This window comes from Primulina huaijiensis, unplaced genomic scaffold (genome assembly GCF_012295235.1).
Source record: "Primulina huaijiensis isolate GDHJ02 unplaced genomic scaffold, ASM1229523v2 scaffold25037, whole genome shotgun sequence".
Classification (NCBI taxonomy): Eukaryota; Viridiplantae; Streptophyta; class Magnoliopsida; order Lamiales; family Gesneriaceae; genus Primulina; species Primulina huaijiensis.
Window position 1 is genome coordinate 489504 of NW_027356117.1, and position 26452 is coordinate 515955.

The 26452-nt window shown below is 33.0% G+C and overlaps 4 protein-coding genes and 1 pseudogene across 6 annotated transcripts; 3 read left to right on the plus strand and 2 right to left on the minus strand.

Moving 5' to 3' along the window:
• The first annotated feature begins 1807 nt into the window (after positions 1-1807).
• Positions 1808-6291, plus strand: LOC140967435 (protein trichome birefringence-like 39). The gene is made up of 5 exons (XM_073427957.1): positions 1808-2238; positions 2554-2725; positions 5188-5363; positions 5567-5725; positions 5805-6291. Exons 1-5 carry the CDS (start codon positions 1952-1954, stop codon positions 6091-6093), a joined length of 1083 nt encoding a protein of 360 aa, XP_073284058.1. The 5' UTR covers positions 1808-1951; the 3' UTR covers positions 6094-6291.
• Positions 6292-6524: 233 nt separating this feature from the next.
• LOC140967371 (uncharacterized) lies at positions 6525-8647 on the plus strand (annotated as a pseudogene).
• LOC140967436 (signaling peptide TAXIMIN 1) lies at positions 8636-9274 on the minus strand. The gene is made up of 2 exons (XM_073427958.1): positions 8944-9274; positions 8636-8823 (listed from the first exon to the last, which is right to left on the minus strand). Exons 1-2 carry the CDS (start codon positions 9048-9050, stop codon positions 8700-8702), a joined length of 231 nt encoding a protein of 76 aa, XP_073284059.1. The 5' UTR covers positions 9051-9274; the 3' UTR covers positions 8636-8699.
• Positions 9275-9753: 479 nt separating this feature from the next.
• On the minus strand, positions 9754-12529 carry LOC140967361 (uncharacterized). 2 transcript variants are annotated; one of them, XM_073427841.1, is made up of 7 exons: positions 12072-12529; positions 11469-11710; positions 11293-11389; positions 10830-11013; positions 10538-10619; positions 10365-10419; positions 9754-10247 (listed from the first exon to the last, which is right to left on the minus strand). In XM_073427841.1, exons 1-7 carry the CDS (start codon positions 12465-12467, stop codon positions 10179-10181), a joined length of 1125 nt encoding a protein of 374 aa, XP_073283942.1. In that variant the 5' UTR covers positions 12468-12529; the 3' UTR covers positions 9754-10178. The 2 variants fall into 2 exon arrangements, with proteins under 2 accessions (XP_073283942.1, XP_073283943.1); XM_073427842.1 differs by having other exon boundaries at positions 10348-10419.
• Positions 12530-21884: 9355 nt separating this feature from the next.
• LOC140967458 (transcription factor PCF5-like) lies at positions 21885-23668 on the plus strand. Of its 2 annotated transcripts, none has more exons than XM_073427989.1 (2): positions 21885-23381; positions 23514-23668. In XM_073427989.1, exon 1 carries the CDS (start codon positions 22457-22459, stop codon positions 23330-23332), a length of 876 nt encoding a protein of 291 aa, XP_073284090.1. In that variant the 5' UTR covers positions 21885-22456; the 3' UTR covers positions 23333-23381; positions 23514-23668. The 2 variants fall into 2 exon arrangements, with proteins under 2 accessions (XP_073284090.1, XP_073284088.1); XM_073427987.1 differs by having other exon boundaries at positions 23511-23665.
• Positions 23669-26452: the final 2784 nt, after the last annotated feature.

Here is a 26452-nt window from a genome sequence, read left to right on the forward strand (position 1 = left end):
TTTCTCGAAGAAAAGTCCAAACTAAACCATGGAGAAGAAATCTCGAATGCAATTAACCGTGAAAATCTATTATCAATTTGTAGTGTGGGGGCCGTAACCAATTTCTTGTAGGGTTTCTTATTATTATTATTATTATTATTATTATTATTATTATTATTGACACATATGAGGTGACAAAAGTATAATTCCAAATTACAATTATTTTATTAAAGTGAAATATTATATGCTCCTCACTCAAAGAAATTTAACCCGCATCACGCAATATTGAATTATTTATATCTTAATCAAGAAAATTAATTAAATTATTCATATGCAATATGAGGTCTTAAATCAAAATCCTTGGAAGATTTGGTAATATTTAATTTAAATATGGGAAAAAAATATGTATATACCTCGTGGAAATTTCGGCTTTATTGTTATTCTTTGGCAATAGGATGCAAGACCTAAATAATTAGGTGTGAATTAGGTCATGTGAGACTGGTCGATCCAATTCATATTCGTAATAAAAAAATAATATTTTAATTGACTACAAAATTTATTCATTACACAATCTGATAGAAGTATATTTCTAACTTTTTTTTATCCCAAATATATTTTAAAAAGCATAAAAAATAATTAAAACAAACCGTACGATAAAAATAGGCACCTATTTTGTTTTCACATGTATTTTTTTTCTCTGTTTTTTTTTTAAAAAAAAAAATACTTAAAAGCCAAAAGGGGGCAAAATACGCCTTGTCTGCTGAGAATTAGGTGAGGAAGTGGAGTAGATATTTTAGAAATTCTTTTTATTATTTTTTTTTTTTGCGAAATCTTGAATTTTTATTGTTTTTCTTCGAATATGGAAAAGACTCGTGTTTCCAATAGCATCCATGCATAAATTTTTACACAAGTTTCTAAAGTGGTAGTCCCTACACTGATCAAACCTTATCGATATTGGAAATGCCAAACATGTCACTATTTAATATTTATATGAAATTCATTTATTAATTATTATATAATCAAATGACCATATATTCATATGGTTGAAGTATTATTATTTTATCTATGTTATAAGAAATTATTTATTTTAAAAGTTTATGTTACTATGATAGTTCCTCGTTGGCAACATCGTTGATGAAACAAAATAGCCTATTATTCATCACCTCAACCCTACAATAGTCGATTCAAGTAGTCGCAACGAGACTTGCGAAAGTCGCAATTGATCTTTTTAATTTTTTAAAAAATTTATTACTATTTGGATCTTGAGGTATCAGTCTTGTCACTAGACCAAAAGATTCTTGAAAAAAAGACTATTTTTTGAGTATGCGAAAGTATGATTATTTTTAAATAGACCATGTACATATGGATTAAAAGAAATAAAACGAAAACTTGATCATATTATATATTGAAATATAATTAGACAAAGTTGATTTCTGAAAATATAAGGTCGGGTCCAAATCTCTGCCCGTCATCTTTGGGAGGATGTTGCATAGTGATCTATATCACATGGTAGCAGCCATTTAAGTCATAATAAACTCTTTTCTCGATATAATTATCAATAAATTTGTCATTAATTGTATATTTTTCCCGGATTAGTTTTTCATTAATTTCATTTTCATAGACTATAAATCAAGATTACACATTCGGATTTATTATTATTATTATTATTATTATTATTATTATTATTATTATTATTGTTATTGTGTATTCGAAATTACAAATTCTATAAATGTTTCAATAAAATTACATATAAAAACTTGTTATATATATATTTGAAGGTTGGCACATGGAAGATGGTGATCCACCAAAAGATGTCTGCCATTTTCGATTTTTGAAGCTACAAATTAAAAGACGTCAATGAATCATGTTCTATTGTCCCGTTCTTGACAATACCAGATTCAAGTGGTTTTAATCACAGCTAGGTAGTGGAAATAATGGACATTTCTGCACTAATAATTAGCACCAATNCGACATGGTTTTGTTTCTATTAAAAGCCCTGTTTGTAGCAGCTTTCTTGTTTTCACATGAGACGACGGCGAAGGAATACCTCAACACCACCACCTCCGCCGGGGTCGGCAGAAAGCTGGCCGGAGGGTGCAACATTTTCCAGGGAAAATGGGTTTACGATGCCTCCTATCCTCTTTATGACTTCTCGACTTGTCCATTTATAGACGACGAATTCAACTGCCTCAAGTACAAGAGACCTGATCGCGAGTACCTGAAATATAGATGGCAGCCTTTCTCCTGCAACTTACCGAGGTACGTAACAAGCTATAAATTATAATACCAGTACTCTCTCCGTTCCCCGCGCCATAATCACAGATGTGATCCAATATTTGATCAAAGGGAGAAACTTGAACGGGTAACTGGGCAAAAGTTAACCAGAACAGCAGGCTGCTGCAACATTACAGAACATTTCGAATTTCACGAATAATTTTAATCGCAGTCTGTTTTATCTTTCTTGAACAGTATATAAAAAGAGTGTTTAATTATTGTGTAACTTTTGCTTTGTTTTCTAATTTTATTTTCCATATTCTTGAATTGTGCTAACTAAATGAGTTGAATGAATTTCAGTTTTAATGGAGTGAATTTCTTGGAGAAATGGAGGGGGAAGAAGATCATGTTTGTTGGGGATTCACTGAGCTTCAATATGTGGCAGTCATTGAGTTGCATGATTCATTCATCGGTACCTAGTGCTAAGACATCACTCTTCAAAAGAGAAGGCCTAGCTCAGCTCACTTTTCTGGTAAATTTTGATTCTTATGCTAACTTTTTAATATTTACAGGTGAGTCTGTGTTACACCGAGAACAGATTTTCTGGTTTTTGCTTTGTATAAGATGATCGGTCGACCCATCACTTGAAAATAAAAAATATGAGCCGATCATCTTATACAAACACATCTAGTGTAGAATTTTCGGTGTAACGTAGACTCATCTGACAATTTGTGTAGATTCATTCCATTGATTGAATCATGATTTCATAACTTATTCCGACAATCAAAAAACTTCAGCACAGAAAATAAACATTAATTCGGGAAACTCTGTTCGCTTTAAACAAGACTTTACCTTTGTGAGCATAGAAAACCAGGCCAGGTTTAAGTTAGTAAGAGACGTGAGTTCGATCCATGTTATTGTAAAAACTTCCAACTCCATTATAATAAATAATAAAATAAAATAAAAAAAGGGTTCGAATTATTCCGAAACTAACTGGACATCACAAACCAGGATGTAGAAGAATCGTTATGAATCAATGGAAAATATATAAAATCGTGTTTCCAAAAACGAAATATCCTTTTCTATCCTCTTTTGATTATTCTTTGTTACTTTAGAGAACATTTATCTTCATTTTGGAGATTCTGTTATCCACTGCTCCACTTAAAGTCGAGATACCTTTAAATCAAATTTATCCCAAAAAAATAAAAATAATGACTTGGCTTTTGCATAGTGCATGCATGTGTTTTCCTTTTCCCTTATGGCAAGGTATAAAGTTACCAGTTTGTATTATGAATATGCTGTTGCTTTTGAGTCCTTCAATCATGGTATCATAACATGTAAGAAACATATTTATAATGTAACACAAAAAAAAAAAAACTCATCATTAGGTGAAGAATCATAATTAATTCTGAAATCGAGTCTGAATTTATATTTGATAGAAATGTTACATGTACAATGAGAGTTACACACACCATTAGACATTGCTTTTGAGATTACAAAACTATCTCAAATATATTTTTGAAATTAAAATATATTTAAGATAAATTTGTAATTTCAAAAACAATATATATTCATATATGTAACATTACTACTTTTGTCAGGAGGTAGTACCAAAGGAATAATAATTGGATTACTGCCAAATTAATGTCGGGTGTGTGCCTTTATTGTGTGATATAATAATCATTTCAGTAACTACAATATGAAATTTCTAGTTTTTTTTCTCTACGAAATTAATTTTACATTAAATAAGTCACTAAAAAATGTGTGGTAATTTAGTTTTATATGAAAAGGTAAGACCCGCATTTAAAATTTTAAAATCTCTTACACTGAGAATTTTTTTTGTCACCTATACTCCTTGGTGTGGCATAATTCCTCAGATGAGACAAATTGCACACTTTTGCAATTCAACCAATATAATTATTCAGTTTTGATATATTGCATACTTATTTGAAGATGTATATGAGAATCACTGAAGTGTCACTCACATTCATCATATCAAAATTATAGATCAAATAAGTAAATGTCATGTCAACAATGCTTACATAAATATACAATATGCATGTACCATATATCAAAATTATATATTTATCCTCTTAATTTATCATATGATTAAATGTTTATATATAACATAAATAGTCGAGAGAGTTTGATTTTAATTAGACGCCAGTTTTGACTTTTAGATTGATAATTGATTCAAAATCATTAATTATGAAATCGACCTTCAATATCAGTGTTGTTGGAATATCAAACATATCAAGGTAACGTAATGTAAATATCTTACTAAATATATAATACTTTGGCGCTCAATCAACGGGAAATTAGCATTCAGTTCTGAGCCGTCGATTTTTTTTGTTCGGTTTTTGGGTACTTTTTTAGTACCACATTTCGACATGAAATGTACCACATTTCCACATGAAGTGTACCATATTTTGTATGATATAGTACCACAATTTTGTGGGTAGGGAGTGAACCCAAAAAAATATTTTGATTGAGGATTTTTCACCAACTTCCCCTTCAATCAATTATTTTATTTTATTTTTATTTTTTGAATGAGAAGACAGGCAAGAATTGGGGTGGCTACATCAAGTCCAATAATGGTCGATACATTTTTTTGTCATCAGACACATGGGTTTAATTCTCGTGTATATATAGATATAGATATATATATCTCGCTACACGTGGTTAGGATGTAGGAACGGGAAAGCCGATCCACGTAGCTAGGGACGGGTACGTGGAGTGGGGTTTGGTCCAAATTAGAATAAATTTGACTATGGGATGTTGATTGAGCTGTGGTGGTATACAAGCAAAGTCGTCTAATGGTTCATACCCCCCTCTGTTCAGTGTTTCCTCTTGCTTAATTTTGGGTGTTTGATGGAGAAATTAAACTGAAGTGCCACTTTTCTCGATCGGAATTTATACAAGTGTTATTTGCTTGCAATGTCAGAAGCACCTAAAAAAAATATTAACATCGACTAGATTTAAATTTTTATACAGGATTATGGGGTAAATTTGCTACTTCATCGGACTCAATACCTAGCAGACTTGGAGAGCCAACAAGCGGGTCGAGTTCTGAAGCTTGATTCAATTAAAAATGGCGATGCATGGAGAGGTATGGACGTGTTGATTTTCAACTCCTGGCATTGGTGGACCCACACCGGAAGTTCTAAGCCGTAAGATCTCCATGCAAAATTTAACAAAAATTGAAATCTATACGATTAAAACTGAAATTTTGTTGATATAATGATCAAATAAACAAACATTTGTTCCGTTTGAAGTAACAATGATTGTTTGAATGTTTTCCTGATTACTGATGAATTTGTTGTATAAAGGCATAATTTCTTTGATATATATAGTTTGGTCTTGAATATTGCAGATGGGATTATATGGAAGAGGGAGGGAAATTGATCAAAGATATGAACCGTTTGATTGCGTATTATAAAGGGATGACAACTTGGGCAAGATGGGTCAACAAAAACATTGATCCTTCCAAAACTAAAGTCTTCTTCCAAGGAATTTCCCCCATGCATTATGTGTAAGCATTCCTCTCTTAATATGATTGAGTGAAGCTTCATCGCGTATATTATAATGCAATGTAAATCGAAAATTCTCAGGGGAAAGGATTGGAACGAGCCATCGAAGACATGTGTAGGAGAAACACAACCATTTTTCGGAGTAAAATATCCAGCAGGAACCCCGATGGCTGCAGTAGTATTGAACAAAGTGCTGAGCCGAATCAAGAAACCTGTGTATTTACTCGATATCACATTATTGTCGCAGTATCGAAAAGATGCGCACCCCGTTTACTACGGGCTGCATAATGGCTTGGATTGCAGCCACTGGTGCCTCCCTGGATTGCCGGATACTTGGAATCTGCTGCTCTACACTGCCCTCTTTACTTGAATATATATGATTGAATTACTTAGTAAGTGCAAATTAATTTTATCATAGGGATTTCATTTTTCTTATTTCCATTTTTCATGTGTTTGTGTTGTAATAATCTATGAATTGATTTGGCATTGCCTGAGTCACATGGAATGAATAGTTGGCTTTCGAACAAGATCTACGAAATCGAGTCATCCATACCGTTGTAAAGTTTTAGCAGCTATGTTTCTTGTCATTCGATCTGTGTAGAAATCACAGGCGTACTCCACACAACTATTAGGTTTTACCACAACCTTTTAAATTAAAATAACGAAAACAACCTTATTCAACAAACGAACAACCACAAGACAATCCTATATTATGAAACTTGTTCTTATGTAATCTTACTAATTAAAAAAGTAGGACTGATAAAATAAATATTTAACCTTTAATGCTACCCCATGAAATCAGCCATCAGGATAGGAACATGGAAACCCATACTTCAGTCATTGGGACACGTGTCAGTCCTTAGGGGTATTTCGACTGCTGGACTGACTTTTGTTGCTTTATATCTCACCACCTGGCAATCTCCCGTTTAATTTTTATCACGGCAGCCAATGTCAAGCAACAATCTTTCTGGTTTGTTATCACTCTTCACTACTCGCCCAACGAAAAACCAAGATAATAGACAGACGGTGGAAGTGTCTTTGATAGCTCGACGATGGCTTCGGTGCAAGTGAGAAAGGACGATGTCAATTATAAACGCAACATAGAGGTGGAGAAGGATGTGGTTCCGAAAATGAGAACTCAATTCGAGTCTCTAGCTGAAAAGGCTAAAACGCCACAGTGGTGATCAGCGGAAAAAGTGCACCAGTACGAGACTCTTCCTGTTGGAGTTGGAGAAACCAAGGCTGAAGAAGGCAAGAAATGGGGACTTGAAAGAAGGGAAGATGAGCAAGGGAAGGAGAAGGGAGACAGGGGCCGTCATTGGAGGATGTCTCGAAATTGAGGGCTACGGCTCAACAGAATTTCATGGAGGAAATCAATGCTGCAGAGGAGCGATACGAGAAGGCTAAAGAATCAGGGGCTTCGGCTGTGCAGGAAACAAAAGAATCAGCTGGTCATGGAAAGCACAATGCTCTTCAAGGAATTCAGACTGGAGGTCGGTATATTGCCGACAAGAGTGGAACTTTGAAAGGACACTACAGTGGAAAAGGGCCAGCAGGCCAGGGATTATAACTCGCAGAAGGCGATGGAGGCAAAGGATTCTTTCTCATCCAAAGGTGGAGCTTTGAAAGAAACTGTAGTTGAAAAGGGCCAGCAGGCCAAGGATTATACAGTGAAGAAGACGGTGGGAGCAAAGGATGTTTTTGTCTCGACAGGCCAGTCTGCTACTGGATACGCGGTTGATAAAGCCAAGGCAGCAAAAGATACGACAGTGGACACCACTAAAAATGTTGCAAGCTATGTTGGAGACAGAGCAGAGGCTGCAAAAGACGCTACAGTGGAAGGTGGAAAAGGTGCTGCAGGGTATGCTGGGAAAGTAGCCGCAGAGGCTAAGGATCAGGCAGTTGCGGCTGGTTTGGGGGCAACCCATTATACTCTGGAGAAGGTGGCGGGGGCCACCAAAACAGTGGCCGTGGTAACATCTAGCGTCGCAGGGTACACAGGGGAGAAGACTCTGGCCGCCAAGGATAAGGTTGCTGGTGCTGGACAGACTGTGGTGGACTATTCTGGGGAGAAACTGGCGGCTGTAAGGATGCGGTGGTGGCAAGTGAACAAAAAGCGGCAGATACTACGGGTAGGAAGAAAGTAGATGCCAAGAAAGATTTGGAAGCAAAGAAAGCCTCGCAGGAGAAGGCAAACCAGTTTCTCTATGCTCACTTGATGCATTTGAGTTTATTATTAATCTCATGTATTTAAAGTGAGCTTTTGAGTTTATTATCATTCTCATCTATTTATTTATTTATGTGTATGCTTAATTGACGTTTGGTTTCACATAGGGAGAGATGGAGCGACATTTGAAACGGCGGCCGCGGCGTCTTTCAGGCCATTGACGAAACTTTAGTGGAAATTGGGCAGACAACTAAGGACCTACTTGTTGGGCAGTACCAAATTCAAGTTCTGGAACAGAAGGATCGTGGGTCCAAGGATAGAGATGGTGAACTATATCGTGGAGCTGGAGAAGGGATTTAGATCAAGTTCATATCTCGGAAGTCCCCCTTTCGGATGCTTTTGTATTGCTGTAAAATAGTATAGTGCTGAACAGGGAATATAATTTTGTATTTATAAAGAAAGCATAGCTAACTTTACTTTAGTTGATCAGAAATATTTCAAGTCTTAGTTACAAAGAATAACTAAGAGTCCATGATTTTCTCACAATTATCGTGGAGATAATGATTATCGTTGACATTGCTTACGGATATTGTTATCTCTCTCTCTCTCTCTCAACAAAGATTTAACTTCGACAGGAAAGAGCGACAATTATACCATTAGGAGGAGGAAAAAATACATGTAGAAAATCGAGTAGCAGTGGGGCTAGTTGCAGTAATTCAAGAAGGAAACAAACAGATGGTCGGCTAAAAAAATCAACGAGAAATCAATAATAAGAACGATCCCAATACAAGGAAAAAACGAAAAAAATATCAGCAAGGGATTTTAGAAGTAAACCACTCCATCACATGAATGGGAGCTTTGATGAGCTCCAGCGCCAACTCCACCAGAACCGTCACGCACAAGCAACACGGGCATATGCAGCTCAACGTCAACCTATTCCACGATCAACACAACAAATCCAGAATCAATAAATATATTTGGAATTACAAAACAAAAAACAGAGCATGATACAGTGATCATCAAAAAATTTAGAAAGAAGCTAAGGGACTTCACCCGACAATCCAGACGAGTATACCGACGAGGGAGACGAGTAGGGAAAGAAACGCAAAGGGAAGACCCAATAGGAAGCCCAAAGGCCTGCAATCCCCATCGCAACACATACTACGATCTTCTGAAGAGAGAACGACTTAACTTCAAATTCCTTCCTGGGTTCTTGTTATTATTTCTTGAAATTCCCCGGTGAAACTAAGGGGGCTTATATAATTGGGATTTGTTCTCGTTTTTGGTCATGTCTTACGAGTAGGAGCGACAATTAAAAGCCACGTTCAATGGCTTATAGATTAAGCAAGCAACACTGAAAATTTCATCATACTCATCTCTAGATAACATTCATCTCCATACGTAATCTGTTATTAATAAAATAAATTCTTACAAAAACACCTAATAAAAATATCATATCATTAACAATTTATTTATATGTAATCTAATTTCCCATGTCTACATATTATTTTTAAATCCAATTATATTTTCATAATATTACCTCGAACTAAAAAAACTTATTATAATAAATAAATAAAAAAAAGTCAGCAGATGATGCCCGAGTCCCGATCGACATAAGCTGTTTATTTGAACAGCTCATCGTAATACATCACAATTATTATCCAAACCTTACTGCGTGTCAGCTTGGGGGGTGTCCCTGGCTCTGAAAATAAATTGAATACTAGTAGTTTAAAATATATACACGTAAATTGTATTCTCTATGTAGGGTAAAAAAATCTTTAAAAACAGAGACTAAAAATCTCGAATGGTTCTCTTTTAGAAAAGTCATATAATTTGACTTTTGTTGCTCTGAATTACCGTCAATGTCACATAAGGATTGAATGATGATGATTATAATACAACTTGATTTAGATTATTTGAAATACATATAATTACAGACTCTAATTATAATCACCAGAATGAAGCAATCTTACCCACATGTCTCTATTTTTTTTTCTAAAAGCCCAACCGTGGGTGACCAAATGTGTTTCTGATAACGGGGAGATGAGTCACTAGCATTTTATCACTTAAACTTGAGGGACCAAGAGCATACAATTCCATTTTGTAACGCCCGACAGATTACATACAATGATTATTCATCTGATCGTTCCAGGAGAGTGAGATCTCGACTCCTGCGACCAACTACGTACATTTTTCCAATGCTCGTGTTGTAAAACAGTATGCCATCAAGAATGACATTCAGACATCTATTCTTGCAATTTCAGAGTCCAATCCATCACAATCATTGTTTATATCTCTCTGTCCAAACTTGAATTTCTTTGTTCCATAGAAATTATGCAAGAAAGCCTGTCGTATACCTGCAATAATGTTTCACTAGGGAATCACATGCCAGCCAAATTTTGGAAAAGACCCTCGAAAGCACGTTTCTTCCGGTAAACAAACATAATTCGACCTAACTAATAAGAATGGCATACTTCAGAAAGTTTGCTGTTTTCCTCCACTTTGGTTGTGGTCGATGACGGATCATACCTAGAAAACACAGTAACATAGTTAGTCTGACGGATTTTTGAATTCAACGGTACTTGAAGAGCCCAGAGATATGTTCCCAACTCATAGATATAGTTCACCCAAGATTATTAATCCTTACCATTCCTGTGGAATACCGGCTTCCTCACGAGCTGAGTAGTTGAAAGGCCCTTTTAGCTCCACGTTATATTCATCCAGAATGTCTGTTAGATGATCAAGAGAAAGTTAGAGAGAATGCCCTCAACATCTCTTATTTTCCAACAAAAAGGTGGTGAGTGCAATTGACTGTCTTTTGATTACGGATGAATCTTGAAAGACCCGTATAAAACCTACGATAACTATTACGACTCACCGGATGAGGTGTACCACAGAAAGTCCAGAATAAATAGTATTTAGAGAGAACAGACACAAACCTTTGAAAGTAGAGCAAGGGGTGCGACACATTCTTTGGCAGACTGAAACGAACCAATAAACACCAACTGCTACATGTGCGACTTCTTCATCAGCAATCTTCGCAACAATGTCTGAAGTCCTGTGATCTCCGAAGCCTATCAGCTTTTTGATAAGTCGAGGCCCAGCATCCAATCCTCTAGCCTCCTACAATTGAGACAAAAACATTCGTTTCTAAGTAAACAAAGATATGGAATATTTGCTTCACTGTTTTCAAAAGTATCGAATACAAACAACATCAAAAGTCAGCTGCAAAAGTTAGTTCTTTTAAGCGTTTGAAGCTTGACTGACTTAGAGGAACTAGCAAACTACCCCATGAAATTAAAACAGGCAAAAGATTTATCATGTGATCAAGCAAATCAATGTTATTGTTTCAGTGTTATTGTTTACAGTTATAATGATTCTGTTGAGGAACTAAGAGAGCACCTGAACCAATGGAATCACTGCAAGCCGTGCAGTAACATCGCCCGATGATTTCTCACACTCCCTCCATAGAAAGCTATGAGCAGGCATGTCACCATAGCTACTCAGAAAAGGAACATATAATCAACGTTTAGCGAAATAGCCAGAGTCCTTATTTCCCGAGTTTGATATATCACTACCTGAATCCAAGTTCTTCCAGTCTCTGTGAACACCATGTGAAATGTCGGCTCTCGTCATCAGCCACACGAGCAAAATCAGCAAAGAACCCTTCTCCAAGAAGCTCCATGAATGGAGAAAATCGAACAACAGTATCCCATGCCAAATCAATAGCATTTAGCTCCACATGAGCAAGATTGTGAAGCATATACGCATTAAGAGGCAAACCCGAGCTCTTGGGGGGAGGAATTTCTTTAGGGGAAACCTGAACCAAAGAAGTTGAGTGTGCCAACATATACAAACCAAACACTCCAATCAGTCAATCACAGTTAAATATTACCAATCATTTCCATAAGGACTGACTAAATCAACATTAGCATTAAAAACACGAAACAAAATAAATAAAGCAAAATGATGATTGTTAAGAATTATAACTGAAACTCTGGACTGCTTGGGTGTAAAATATGATTGGAAACCGTCCTGTTTAAATAATTAATGTGCATCAGGACAAGCTTAAATGTGGCTAAAGGGTTTAACAACAAAATAACCAGGGAAAAAAAGGCAAAAATTTTAAAACATGAAGTATTTATTACAACAAAAAATAACAAATGGAACAAAACAACTACCAGCAGTGGTTTTGTAGGGCGAGCAGGCACGAGGGGTGCATCAGAAACTCCCACGGGAAGACCCTTCTCTCTCCATTTCGCATAAGCCAAATGAGAAAGCTTAGCTTTTATAAGGGGGTCAGCAGTGGAAAGAACCACCCCACCCATTTCCGCTAACGAAGCGCATGAATTGAGAGCAGGAAAAGAATGAGGGGCGGTTTCAGTTTCACGGGGTTCTTGAATTGGACCATTAGGCCCCCAATAGCGCTGATCGTTGAGTGGGCTGCGCCGCCAGTGGTGGAGGCCGGACCACTGAGGGTGGCCGTGTAGTGGTGGGAATTCGATAGAAGTGGAAGAGGAGAAGGCGCGGAAGAATTTGAGTTGTGAATTGAATTTCGGAGCCACCATGGACAGCATTGCTCTCGGCCGAATCGAGCTCCGGCGGATCTTCGCTAATTGTTTGGGCTATTTTATTTTTATTATATCCGATTTTTTATTCAAAAAATATTATATTCGTTTTACTTGGAAATAAAAATAATTTGTTTTGTTTTTATTGTTATTTATTTTATTATTTTCGAGATAATCATGATTTAATTTAATTTGTATCACTCTTCAAATAAATTTAACTAATTGATTAGATTTAATGTAGCTCGCATACTTTATAAAAGTTAATGGATACGAGATATTATTTAATGATGACGTAATTTCTATTATTTTATTATTATTAAAAAGAATAGGTCTCTTGTGAGACGGTGTCACGAATTTTTATCCGTGAGACGGGTCAACCTTACCAATATTCATAATAAAAAGTAATATTTTTAGCATAAAAAGTAATACTTTTTCACGGATGACCCAAATAAGATATTCGTATCACAAAATACGACACATGAGACAGTCTCACACAAGTTTTTGTCTATAAAAATAAAATCAAGTATTAATTATGAATTTTAATTTATATCCTGAAGACATATTTTCATAAATATCTTATAACCATCCCAAACAAAAGCATATATTATCTAACTATTTGTTTATGGATCGGTCTATATTATTGACTCTACATCTTCAAGTGACTAAATAGATATTTGATCGATGCATCTCAAATAACCGGATGTATTTGAAATTCATCACTTCAATTTCAAAAAAATATATACTAATTTATAATCGACCAATTTAATTTACTAACAATCAACTCCAAGATTTCTTTAAACCAATCGAACGGATACATGTTATTATTTATGATCTTCCGACCCACGCACGTATCGATGGCCATTACATTAGAAGCGACGACGGGGCGGATCTGGTTCCGAGTCGTGATGATGAGGATCGGGTCCGGCTGGTGCTTCTCTCAAGAACCTTTCAACTCCATTCTTACGTGAGATATTTGCTTTAACATTCGAGAAATCGAATCCAAGTTTACGAAGAAGTTGTTGATTGTCCATGTGTTCCTTGTGCAATAGGACTCGAGAGGACAAATTCATGGGAAGTGCGCAAAACAACACGAAGAATGTTGCGAACACGTTGATTTTGGTACAAGTAGCCATTTTCCGAGACAAAAGGAAGTGTCGACGTTGGTTTAATTTATATGAAAACCATGTTTATTGGGAAATAGTACTGAACTTCAATGAAGATTATAGGAATTGAAAGAATTGATCTATTCATTAATCTGTTGACTTTTGATTATTTTTTTTTAATTCGTTGAATAGCTTTCCATTTTGACAAATTTTATTTGACAAATGTTGGTGTAATTTGAATTGAGTTAGAGTTATGCTTAATTTACTTAAAGATACATAAATCCCATGTTATGGTCAAAGATTAACCCAATTCAGATAATATGACTGTGTATCTAATCTGGTTCCAAAGTCAAAACAAAATCACATAATATGACTATGACTTCAACTTTGCACTTTTATCGACAAAATCTATGATTCATAATTACATATTTCTCCAACAAAAATTATTATAATATATATTAATAAAATTATAATTCAATAAATATATCATATACATAACTAAAATATGTTTATAAAAATCTAAAAATAATAATTTTATTTTTATTTATATTTAAATTAAAATACAAGAAATGTCGAAATCAATTGCAGAAACTTTAAATCATTGGGATCACACAAATTGGAAAAATTGTGATTGGGATGATTCGGTCGTCCGCAAATAGTACCTCGGAGCTTCGGTGACAGATCCAATATATTAATTATTTTATTGTATATTGATCGATATATTAAAATATTTTTTTGTATATTTGATTTATTTATTGAANCTCTACCAAGCGAGCGAGCTCCGGCAAATCTTCGCAAATTTTTTGGGCTATTTTATTTTATTTATATTTATAAAGTTAATATTATATTCTGATTTTTTACTATAAAAGTATTATATTCGTTTTATTTGGAAATAAAAATAACATGTTTGCCTTTATTGCTATTTCTTTTATTCGAGATAATAATGATTTATTGTATCACGGTTCGAAATACATTTAATTTGATGATTATATATATTTTACATCAAAACATTTAGCTTAATAGCTCGCATAGTTTATTTAAAAAAATGGATACGAAATGTTATTTAATTACTTAATGTTTATGATTTAATTATTAAAAAATTAAATCAAGTATTAATGGTGAATTTTTATTTATATTCTACAAAACATATTTCCATAAATTTTTTAAAATCATCCCAAATAAAAGCATAAATTATCTAATTGGTCTATAGAGTTCATTCATATGCTCATCACTCCCCAAATTTCTTTCACATAAATGAAAAGCTAACATGAATATCAAATGACGTCTTTATTGGGTGTATTTGAAATCCACCACAACGGTTGGTTGAGTTATTTGAAATTAACGTATTTAAAAATCTTTCATATCAAATCCGTCAATTCAATTACATATCTTGATTTATAATCCACTGATCCGATTTACTAACAATCAAATCCAAGATATATTTAAACCAATGTTTATTGAACAATTTGGGACATTGGAAAGAGAGGGGACATTATACTATTTACGATCTCCCACGCATGTACCAATGAGCATTACATTAGAAGCGACTGTCGGGGTGGAATCGGCTCACCACTGCGTGGTGGAATCGGCTCACCGGGGTGGGATCGGCTCACCTCTGCGGGGAGGTATCGGCTCACGACTCCCGGGAGGGATCGGCTCCGAGTAGTGATGATGAGGATCGAGTTCTCTCAAGAACCTTTCAACTCCATTCATTATTTTAAAATTGGAGAAATCGACCCCAAGTTTACGAAGAAATTGTTGGTTATCCATGAGTTCCTTGTTCAATAGGACACGAGAGGACAAGTACATGGGAAGTGCGCAAAACAACACGAAGAATGTTACAAACACTTTAATTGTGGTCCAATTAGCCATTTTCATTTGCAATCGAAGCAAAAGGAAGTATTGAATTGAAGTTGGTGAAATTCTAAGCATGAGGGAACATATTTATATAAAAACCACCTTGAATGGGGAATAATGAATTTTAATGAAGATTATACGTAATTTGGTAGATTACATCAAATCAATTAATGCATATTACGTGATCTTGTTGACTTCTGAGTTTTGATGGCAAATGGGAATGAATGAGAGGAAAAGCTAATTCCCAATATCGACAATTTTTTTTTCTTCTGAAAATGAGATAGATTATGTCTTACTTAAAAGTTAGTTACTTAAAATGTTTGACCGAAAACAAACATAACTTTGATGTGAGAGACAACACTTAAAAAGGTCTGTCTATTCGTTTTCATATATTTTTATATGTGAGAAGAGTCGATCTTGTTCAATTTTACAATAAAAAATAACATTTTTAGCATAAAAAATAATTTTTTTCACGAGCTACCCAAATAAAATATATGTCTCACAAAATTGACATGTGAGATCGTCTCACATAAGTTTTGTGAATAAAAAATAGTCCAATTTTGCACTATTGTTGGCAAAATCTATGATTCATAAATATATATTTCACCAAAAATAATTGCTAAAGGTTAATCCCACAAACATAAACAAACATACAATCTCAAGCTATGATTTTAAAAAACAATTGAAATTCACAAAAAATAATTCAGAACTCTCTCAAGCTAGTCCGAATGTTCTTTCCAAATCTAATACATTCCGTTTTGTATTAAAATAAGAGTATATCTCTTGTGATACTGTCTCACGAATTTTTATCTGTGAGACAGATCAACCCTATCGATAATTCACAATAAAAAGTAATACCCTTAGCATAAAAAGTAATACTTTTTCATTGATGACCCAAATAAGAGACCCGTATCACAAAATACGACCCGTGAAACCGTCTCACACAAGTTTTAGCTTTAAAATAAACTATTTGCTGAATTTTAGTAGATAAATCTTGATTTAATTTATCATTACGATTTGTTGATTATGATAAATGTACATTTCTTTAGAAAATAAATCAAGTTCGTGAATACAAATCTCTCTATTAAATAATATAGGATTTTGTTTTGATCGATGAATTTCAAATGTATTTTTTTTTTTTTTAGAAAAATAGGACCATAAACTCCATTTCTTAATATTTCACGTTAATTATGATGAATTTCAATTTCATACAATAATATTATTATTTGAAATTCATGTACTTTATTGTTGTGAATGTGTAAATAAGTAATATATAATTTAAAATTTAATCTATTGTTTTATTATAGACAAATCAAAGTTCCCGGCAAAGATGGGTATTAGTGAAAATGAAGAACAAAATTGATACGGCCCATCGATAAATTTTGGCCCAATATTCATTTGCCCCAAAGGCCCAGCTTATGTATCCATTACTTTCAAATTTTATTTTTAATTATTTCAACACTTCTTCAAACATGTGAAATGGAATTGATTCTAAAGCTTTATATGCATTTTATACCTTACTATACATATCAATAGCCGTTTAATCCAAAGTTCATCTCAAACGTACGCTATTTTCCAGATATATACAAAGTAATAGATTCATATTTTGTATAAATACAAAATGAGATCCGAAGCTGACGTGATGCTCACGTGTGTAGTACGGCATCAGTATTCTCAATTAAAGATAACCAAAACTGCAAAAACAAAAAATTTTGATTGACAACATAAAATACTGAAATTGAAAAAAAAATATATAAATGAGAAAATTTGCATTTTGCCCTAATAATAATAATAACAATTATAATAACTGTGATTGGAGAACCCTTCTAGTATCTTATATTAAACATAATTTTTAAATATATATATATATATATATATATATATATATAATTGAATTTTTTTTAAGAAACAAATGATTTATTAACTCTGTTTACCAGTAATTTTCATGTTGCAGTTTGTGGAATCCACTTTAATTATAAGCTAATAATGATTGACTAAAATCGAATAAAAAAGAAGTAAATTAAAGGATTCGTATGGAAGGACCACATTGATTGATTGGCGTTTGCTTCATTCTATTGCTTTCTCAAGCACGCGAGTTGTACCATTTTGAAGGCGTGTGAACGTACAAGCATCACAATTATATCACGCACTTATTTTGATTTTTTTGGAACATATATCTCGTTCACATAAACTCGTGTGAGATTGACTTACGAGTGAATATTATGAGATAAATATCCGATCTAACTCAATTTATGAAAAAATATGATTTTTTATTACAAAAATTTTTCTTCTTTTTATAACTATAGATCAAGTCAACCAATATTACAAATAAAAATCCAAAAAATCGTCTCATAAAAGACTTAATCATCTTCAGTTCAAGTCACCCTACGGGCATGGTACAAATTTATTTAACAATTGTTGTATCTTTCACTTTTGACGAAATAATTATAGGTCGAGGTAGAAATAATTTTAATTAAATAAAACAAATATTTTACATTTTATTATATTATATTGCATGCCATATGTCAGGCAAGCCATGATGAGGGAGATACTTTATGATATAATATATTAACAAAAAGTTAAAAAAGAGAACCATATTTCCAATCATATAAATTTGATATATGTTGTAATTAAATTTATTGCTCTAAACATAACGTAATGAATAAAAATAGTAAAGGCTATATATAAACTATACCTCTAAGTTTGCTATGGTCATACATTAAAGCTCCAAATTACTAAATTAGGTGTTGGTCACGTTTCGCATTACGAATCTTGTGGATATTAGTGTTGAGTAGGTCTCTTATGAGACGGCCTCACGGATCTTTATCTGTGAAACGACTCAACCCTACCGATATTCACAATAAAAAGTAATATTCTTAACATAAAAAGTAATATTTTTTCATGGATGACTTAAATAAAATATTCGTCTTACAAAATACGACTCGTGAGATCGTCTCACATAAATTTTTGCTAAAAAGTGATAGACAGATGATCACTCACTACTAAGCTGATCATCTACTAAGCTGCCTTGAACTTTTTTTAATCATAAATATCTAACTAATCTTATCCATCTTTATATTTCTCTAACATACATTATACAGTCCTTCAAAAAAAAACATACATTATACAGTTTTATATATATATATATATATATATAAAATATGTAGTTGTGTACAGTAGGTGTGGTGGCTAAAAATGACTGGAGCTGGGTATAATAATAAATAAATAAAAAAATTGCAAGTTGTCTGGAAGATAGGGACATGTTGACATTTTGTGTTGCAGTGAGTCATAAGTTTGCATGATTTTGCAGAATAATATTCAGTGGACGTTGGATCTAACGACGTTACATAATTCTTAAATTCAAAACTGTCAGAAACCCTACATCCTCCGTCAGATGCATCCTTTCCCTTGTAAGATTACATTCACACACAGTCATTCATATAATACATCCACCCCCTCTCTCTTTCATACAACAAATAAAGATTTTAACTTTGTATCGGAGCGGTTATGGATATCATCGACATGAATAGTCTATAAATTGAAAGATAAAATGTAGAATCTAAAAAAAAACATAGGAATCTCTGGTCCTAGAATCGAGTTGGACCTTTGATTAATTAATATCTATTTTTTTTATTTATTGACTTTGTCTTTTCTTTAATCTACATGAGGTCATGCTCTTCAAGTTAGTGAAGTTATTTCATTGTACTTAGACCCAACAAGAACGGAATCACGCTCTGTAGGATTTGAACGTATAACATCGGGTTTTGGAGACCCACGTTCTATCGAATTGAACTAATAACGCTTTCAACTCACAGTGGATACGAGTGTATAGAAAAAAGATTCTTTTTGTACCTTCAATGAATTTTGTTTTTTTTATCTCCAAAAAACCAAAAAACACATGATTATTGGTAGCAGGATGACTACAAATTAAATTTCCATTTCGATGTAACATTTTAATATTTTTTTAAAGAAAACTTGATATTTAATTTTGAAATATTAAATATGTTGGAGACGATAAATATTGATTAATAATTAAAATTCATCATTTAACAGGCCATGTACTGTTGGCGGAAATAGGTCAAGGAAAGGGTAAAATGGAATGCAAAAATATGCTCGAAAGCTAATGCACGACTCCTTTCATGCTTTTCTTTTTCATCTAAATAAAGCGTGCGTTAAAGGAAAAGGAATTTCGAGCTTTTGACTATATATGTGTGTAGATATTCTTTAGTCACACACACACACACACACACAATATANACCTACTTTAATTTATCAGAGCCAACAAAATACTAAATTTTCATTTTTCTTTGGCGAAGATCGAAAAAAATTCCATTTCAAAGTAATTACATATAAAATTCGATGAATTTTCGATTAAAATATCACTGTATATAGACCCTACTTGCACAAACATGTATAATTTGAGTAGAGGTGAAATTCTATGAAAAATAATTAATGTCTATCAGATCTTATTTTTCTTTAATGTATAAGAATTATTGTATCGCGTAAAGTGATTTATATATCTACTAAATACCAAGAGTTTATTAATTACTTAAGGCTAGTAAATTAAACGTGGTGTGTTAGAGGTAAGGTTTGTAAAGGTAGAGCTTGTTAATGGTTCGATTTATAAGATATTTAGAAATTTATAAATATTATTTATAACAAAAATTATAATAATAAATTGAAGCATGCAAATGTACAACACAACTAGGGGAAAAAATATTGAAATTTTCGATATAAGGTATGGTACCGAAATTTTTGGTATACCAAATATTTCGTTATAGTATGATAACGATACTGAAATTTTTGGCATGATAGCAATATGGAATTTGAAAATTTTTGATATATACCGAGATACCGAAATTTCGAAACAATGTATATTATTTTTAAATAATAAAGTTATAAATTTAAAAAAATATAAGGTTTTTCAGTATAAAACAATATATACCGATATCATATCGAAATCTTGGTATATCGCAAAATTTTGGTATAATCGGTATGCTGGTTATACATACCGAAAATAAGCCGAAAGTTTCGGCACGGTACGTTATGCGATTTTCAGTACGGTACGATATACAAACCCTAAGCATAACCCAATATGTATTCCATCTTATTTACTCCCAGCCATGATTCTTCACATTTTTTAAAAAAATTAATATATAATAAAACGATATGCATGTATTAAGAGGATCAACAATAAACGACTAGATTCCAAATTTAATTTTATGACTACATAGAGTGGAATAGAACATTTAATTTGTTAGTACCTAAACAAAATTATGCGCCCGATTTTTATTCAATTTATTTATATAGCTATAATGATGTAGGAATTGAGCAAAGATTACATCGTATGTATGTATCTCATGTGCCAAGTAGCATTAATTAAGCAATTATATATTCTTATAAGTTCCGAGGATATTTACTTTTCACCAAATTTATCATGGTTTTTTCACGCGACCCTTCTCTATTTTATTTTGTATTTTCTGCTAGTATATATATTTGTTTCTTTGTGCGCATGCGTTTGTTTTTCTTGTTGAAATTTTAGTACATAGAAAATTATACAAATACATATTTGCAGTTTACCCTTATTTGCTTTAGAATGATAAGTTGGGAATACTTGGCATTAAGATATAGAGTAGGTCTCTTGTGAGACGGTCTCACGAATCTTTATCTGTGAGACGGGTTAATCCTACCGATATTCATAATAAAAAATAATACTTTTAGCATAAAAAGTAATATTTTTTCATGGATGATAAATATAAGAGATCTATCTCATAAAATACGACCCGTGAGACCGTCTCACGTAAGTTTTTGTCTAAGAAATGTAAATCCACTTTCAAAAATATCTGATTTGATAAAAGAGCATAGAATTTGAGTTGACACTTATAAAGAACTAAAAAATTAATAATAATGCAAAAAGAGGAAAGAGATATATCAAGAAATCTTTATCAAGTTTCAATGTGAGTGGGTGAGAAGTGCAGTTGAGGGCCCTTTAAGAAACATAAAATTACATTTGAACCCCCAAAAGCAAACTAATTTGAAAAAATAAAAATGAAAACAAGGAAAACAAATATAGGGAAGGAGAGTTCTGGCAGCAATTGATTAAACTATTATTATGTAGATGGACCCGCAATTGCTATTTTAAGTGTGCAATAGGAAAATCTTAGGTTGACTAATTATCTTACAAATCGGATTAATCAGGTAAACCACATTTTACAAACTCCGTGCAACGGGTTCATATCAGAAGTTTTTTTAGGGAAAATCGAATCAATGATGTATAGGCCATGATTTAATTTGTTCTAAGAATATGTATCAAATATATATCCATTTGAATTTTTTTTAGACGAAATGATATAATTTAAAACAGAAAATATAGACCGAATTTAAATGATTTTTTTACAGAATTGCATGAATAGAGTTGGCCTCATAATTATATGCCTTCACTTCATATTATATATAACATCAACTGTTCCATTCGTTTCTGTACTATTTTGTTCCAACCTTACCCTTTCTTATCTTAGCAAAATTTCTTTCTCACAAACTCAGATCTTTATATTTCTGTCTCCACCATATCTTGCCCTGATTTGAATCTCTATCCGGAAGCCATAACTTATCTATCATATTTTCTTTCTGAAATAAAATATTAACTTAATGTTTGTCTTTACTTTCACCAGCTTGTTTTTGGGATAGGGATTTCTCAGTAGGGTTTTTCTGGGGATCAACATCACCAACAGCGGCACAGCAGAAGGACCAGATTCACAGGTTAAGTGTTGCAGTTGCTGTACTCAAGCTATAAACTGCAAAGCAAACCTCTTCAAGATTAGGTCAAGAAAAGAAAAGCCTAGAAGAGCGGGAAAAAAGAAAAAGGTGAATCAAAAGCTGAAATTCATAGAGCTTGATTTTGAGTTTGTAAATTTAAGGAACTCTTTAATCAGGTGGAATCATCAGTGCCCATAAAAGGGAGAAAATCCCTCTAGCTCGCGTCAAGAAAATTAAAGATCCAGTTATGAGCCGACAATTACAAGAACTGGAATAATAATTATGAAAGGGAGCGAGATAGTACAAGTTCAAGGTGGACACATTATCCGAGCTACTGGCCGGAAAGATCGACACAGCAAAGTTTTCACGGCGAAAGGTCCCAGGGATCGTAGGGTGAGGCTGTCTGCCCACACCGCGATTCAATTCTACGACGTTCAAGATCGGTTAGGCTATGACCGGCCGAGCAAAGCCTTGGATTGGTTGATCCAGAAGGCGAAAAACGCCATAAATCAGCTAAATGAGCTACCTCCTTGGAACCCCAGTACGGATAACGCAGTTCCTCCAAGCTCAGATTCAAATCCGAGCTCTGGTGAGCTAGCACAAGACCAGCCAGAAATCCATCCCGAAAATACAAGTAATAGTAATCCAAGCACCAGTACCTGTTCATTTATGCACGCTGCAGATGTGAACTCGATGAAATCTTTGTTCCCTACAAATTCTATGAATTTTCCTGATTTTCCAAACGAAGGGATTCTTCCTCGAGCTTCACTCCAGGCGGAAGATCTTGGCCTCTCTCTTCAATCTTTACAGGCTTATCAAAACAGTGAGAATCATTGTCACAACCCGCTTCTTCCGGGCTCGAATTTAATGGGATTTCAAGATAGTTTCCAAAGAACTAGTACTGATAGCTGGAATAGCGGTAGTGGAAACATGGAGCAGGGATATTTTCCTCAGGGATTTGCATTTTCTCAAAGGGATCTCCTTCAGTCCAACTTATTCACTCACGCTTGGAATGAGAGGCCATTTTCCGTCCCAGACCACAATTATCAACATCCCCGGGGCCGCCAGCAATCTTCGGATTCCGGGAACCATTTCGACTTGGGGTTTCATGTTGCAGCTCCATTTTATGCCGAAGATGGTGAAGGAATGAATCGGTGATAAAGAGTTACAAGGACAGGTTATATGGTGTTCTTCATCTATTTATCAGGTAGCTTAATTTATCTTTTTATATAATAATTATATTTTTGGATGTGATATGCCATGATCTGCTGGCAACAATTCATCTCACTTTTATTATTTTGATTGATTTGATGGTTTTGCATTGTTTTTGTTGCAGCAGATTTGTTTCACCAATTCCGGCAGATAAAAGAGAAGAAACTATCATTTATGTGCTGCCAAACAATTATTGTATCTCAGAATAATGTTCAATCAATTATTTTTGCTCTATATGGATTAATATTGTGTAATATTATATGTTTTTCCCCCTTCTTATATTCAACCATATATTTTTTTTATGCTTATATTTTTTCTATGCAGTATTTCAATTTCATATACTAACAAATTTAAAATTAGAAAACTATATTAGTAAATTTTTTAACAATAAATCACGTGTAAGCTTAAATTTGTGGGATAAAACCTCAAAATCGATTGTTATTCTTGACAATTAATCATTGAAATGCTTATTTTTGTTCAAAAAAAAGAGAAATCGGAGCAGCTTCGACTTTGTTAGGACATAAATTTAATCAGAACAGACAATATTTTTAAAAACAAAATTGAATTTATAATTAGCTCGGTTAGAAAAATCTCTTAGTTTAATTTATGCATTAATTGTATTAAAAAATATTATGAGATATATTGTGATAGATTAATATTTTGGAAATTCTCTCGTTTTGGAATATTTATAGACGTTAAAATATAAACAAAATCAACGTCAGAAAGAAATTAAAAGTAGCATGATGAGTTGATAAATTATGCATTTGGCAATTGATAATACTTCATGTGATCACATTATCAAAGCAAGGTGAGTAAGATGGAGCAAACTTGATACTTTCAAGTTTCAACTATTTTGTTTCATAAAAAAAAACTCATATAAGAACGTCTCACGGGTTAATTTTGTTATATGAATTTCCAACTCGATCCGGTTCATGAAAATATATTTCTTTCTATGCCAAAAATATTATTTTTTTTCATTTTAAATATTAATTGGTCATCACTTATCATGGATATAGATCATCTATGAGACCGTCTCATAAGATAATTACTCTTTGTCCCCTTCGAAATATGAAAATTGTACATAAAATGATACTATATTTACCACAATTTAATGTATTTTGAGAAGATATAATTTCTGGATATTAATTTTCTAACAGTTTCAATAATTCAGAGCATTTGGTCCTTAGGGGGCAACTAAGACCTCTCCTGCAATAGATCCTCCATAGAGAATAAGAACAGTGTGTGTATAATTGGATTTGGAATTGGAATTGGAATTTTAATTGGAATTAAAGTTCATGGAATTGGAATTCTATTATGGTGTTTGACTAAGATTTAAAATGTAATTTGGAATTTGATTTGAAAAGTATAAAATAATATTACATAAATTTAAAAAAAATTATTGCTTATTTTTAAAATTATTTTTTATTAATAATATTTTTATAAATACTCATAAATACCCATTTTCTAATTGAGATAAATAAAACATGCTCATCCCTCACATTAAAAAAATTAATTATAAATAGATTATGAAATCTAGAGTTTCTTTGATGTGCTCAACAAACTCACACTGAATTGGTATTAATAATTGAATTCTAAATATAGTCCAGAAATTCAAATGGGGATCCAAATTATATATCCATTACTTTGTCCGACCCGATCCTTCAAATTTGAAATCACGGAAAAATAATTAAATGTAGTGTCAACGNGCGAACAAGAAATGCACCCATAAATTTATTTGGGCCTTTGGAATTCGAAGGCCCAGGAAACCCAATAGTTGAGGCCATTAAATTTTAATGAAGCTTTAAGACATGTCAATGGTTTTAAATTTTATCCTCTTCAACACAATAGAGATTAGAGGTATCAGTTAAACTTATTTTAAAGGATAACATGCATAAACTTTTTTACAAAAAGTGTTTGGAAAAAGATTATGGTTCTGTTTAGACAAATATTTATAAACCTTTTGCAAAATATGAGTTTTAAAACTCGTGTGAGACGGTCTCACGGGTTGTATTTTGTGAGACTGGTATCTTATTTGGGTCATTCATGAAAAGTATTACTTTTTAAGCTTAGAGTATTACTTTTTATTATGAATATCGGTAGGGTTGACCCCTCTCACATATAAAGATTCGCGAGATCGTCTCACAAGAGACCTACTCTTCATGGTGGATTGTGAATTGTAAATGGTAATTTTGAATTACACTAAAAATTTTGGACCAAGAGTTTCCAAAAAAAATTTCATCTATTTAATTATCAAAATACAATAATCGCTTTCGAAGAATCATAATCAGAATTAGATCAGTCTTATATATTTGAATTAAACTTTGCAGAAGCAGAATTTAAAGTTAAGAAAACACAAAAAACTATTTTTGAAAAAAATGAATAATCACATTTATTTATAGAGTTTGTAAATACTTCTTTAATTTGAAATTAATATCCATAATAATTATATTACGTCTGGATTAATGTGTGAAAATCAATTGTAAAGAACAAGTAAATTAAAACCAGAAACCCAAAAATAAAATTCTCCAATTCTGAAAGTTCTAGGTCGCTTCCCTTTGTAGCATTAGAACTCTTTTTCTTCTTCTTGGAATTTAAAACCTTTTAATTAAAGTTGCGACATTTAAGTCACATTTTGACGTTTTCCGATCCCTTGAATATATAACATTTTCTTTAATATGCTTTAATTTATTTGAGTGCATAATGTTTCCCAATAAAATGCCATTTAATTTGTTGCCCTTGGGTTTGCAAACTAGACGGGTTACTAACCGCGGGTCGATCCAAGTTTGACTCGATCCTAATTCTAACCAAACTCGACTCGAGGAAATGTTTGAGTAGTCGAGTCGAGTAGCTCAAACATCTCCTCGAGTCAAATTCAAGTTTTTGATACTCAAACTCACTCGTTGAATTGTTTGTTAAACAAATTTTTTTAAAAAAAAAAATTTGTTAATTGAATTGATATATTATGTAATACAAAAAATTTAAATGTGTAATCGTGTATGTATAAGAGTGACACGAACAAAGCCAAGATCATCAAGGAAATCATGGCTTCAGTTTTCAGATTTGAGT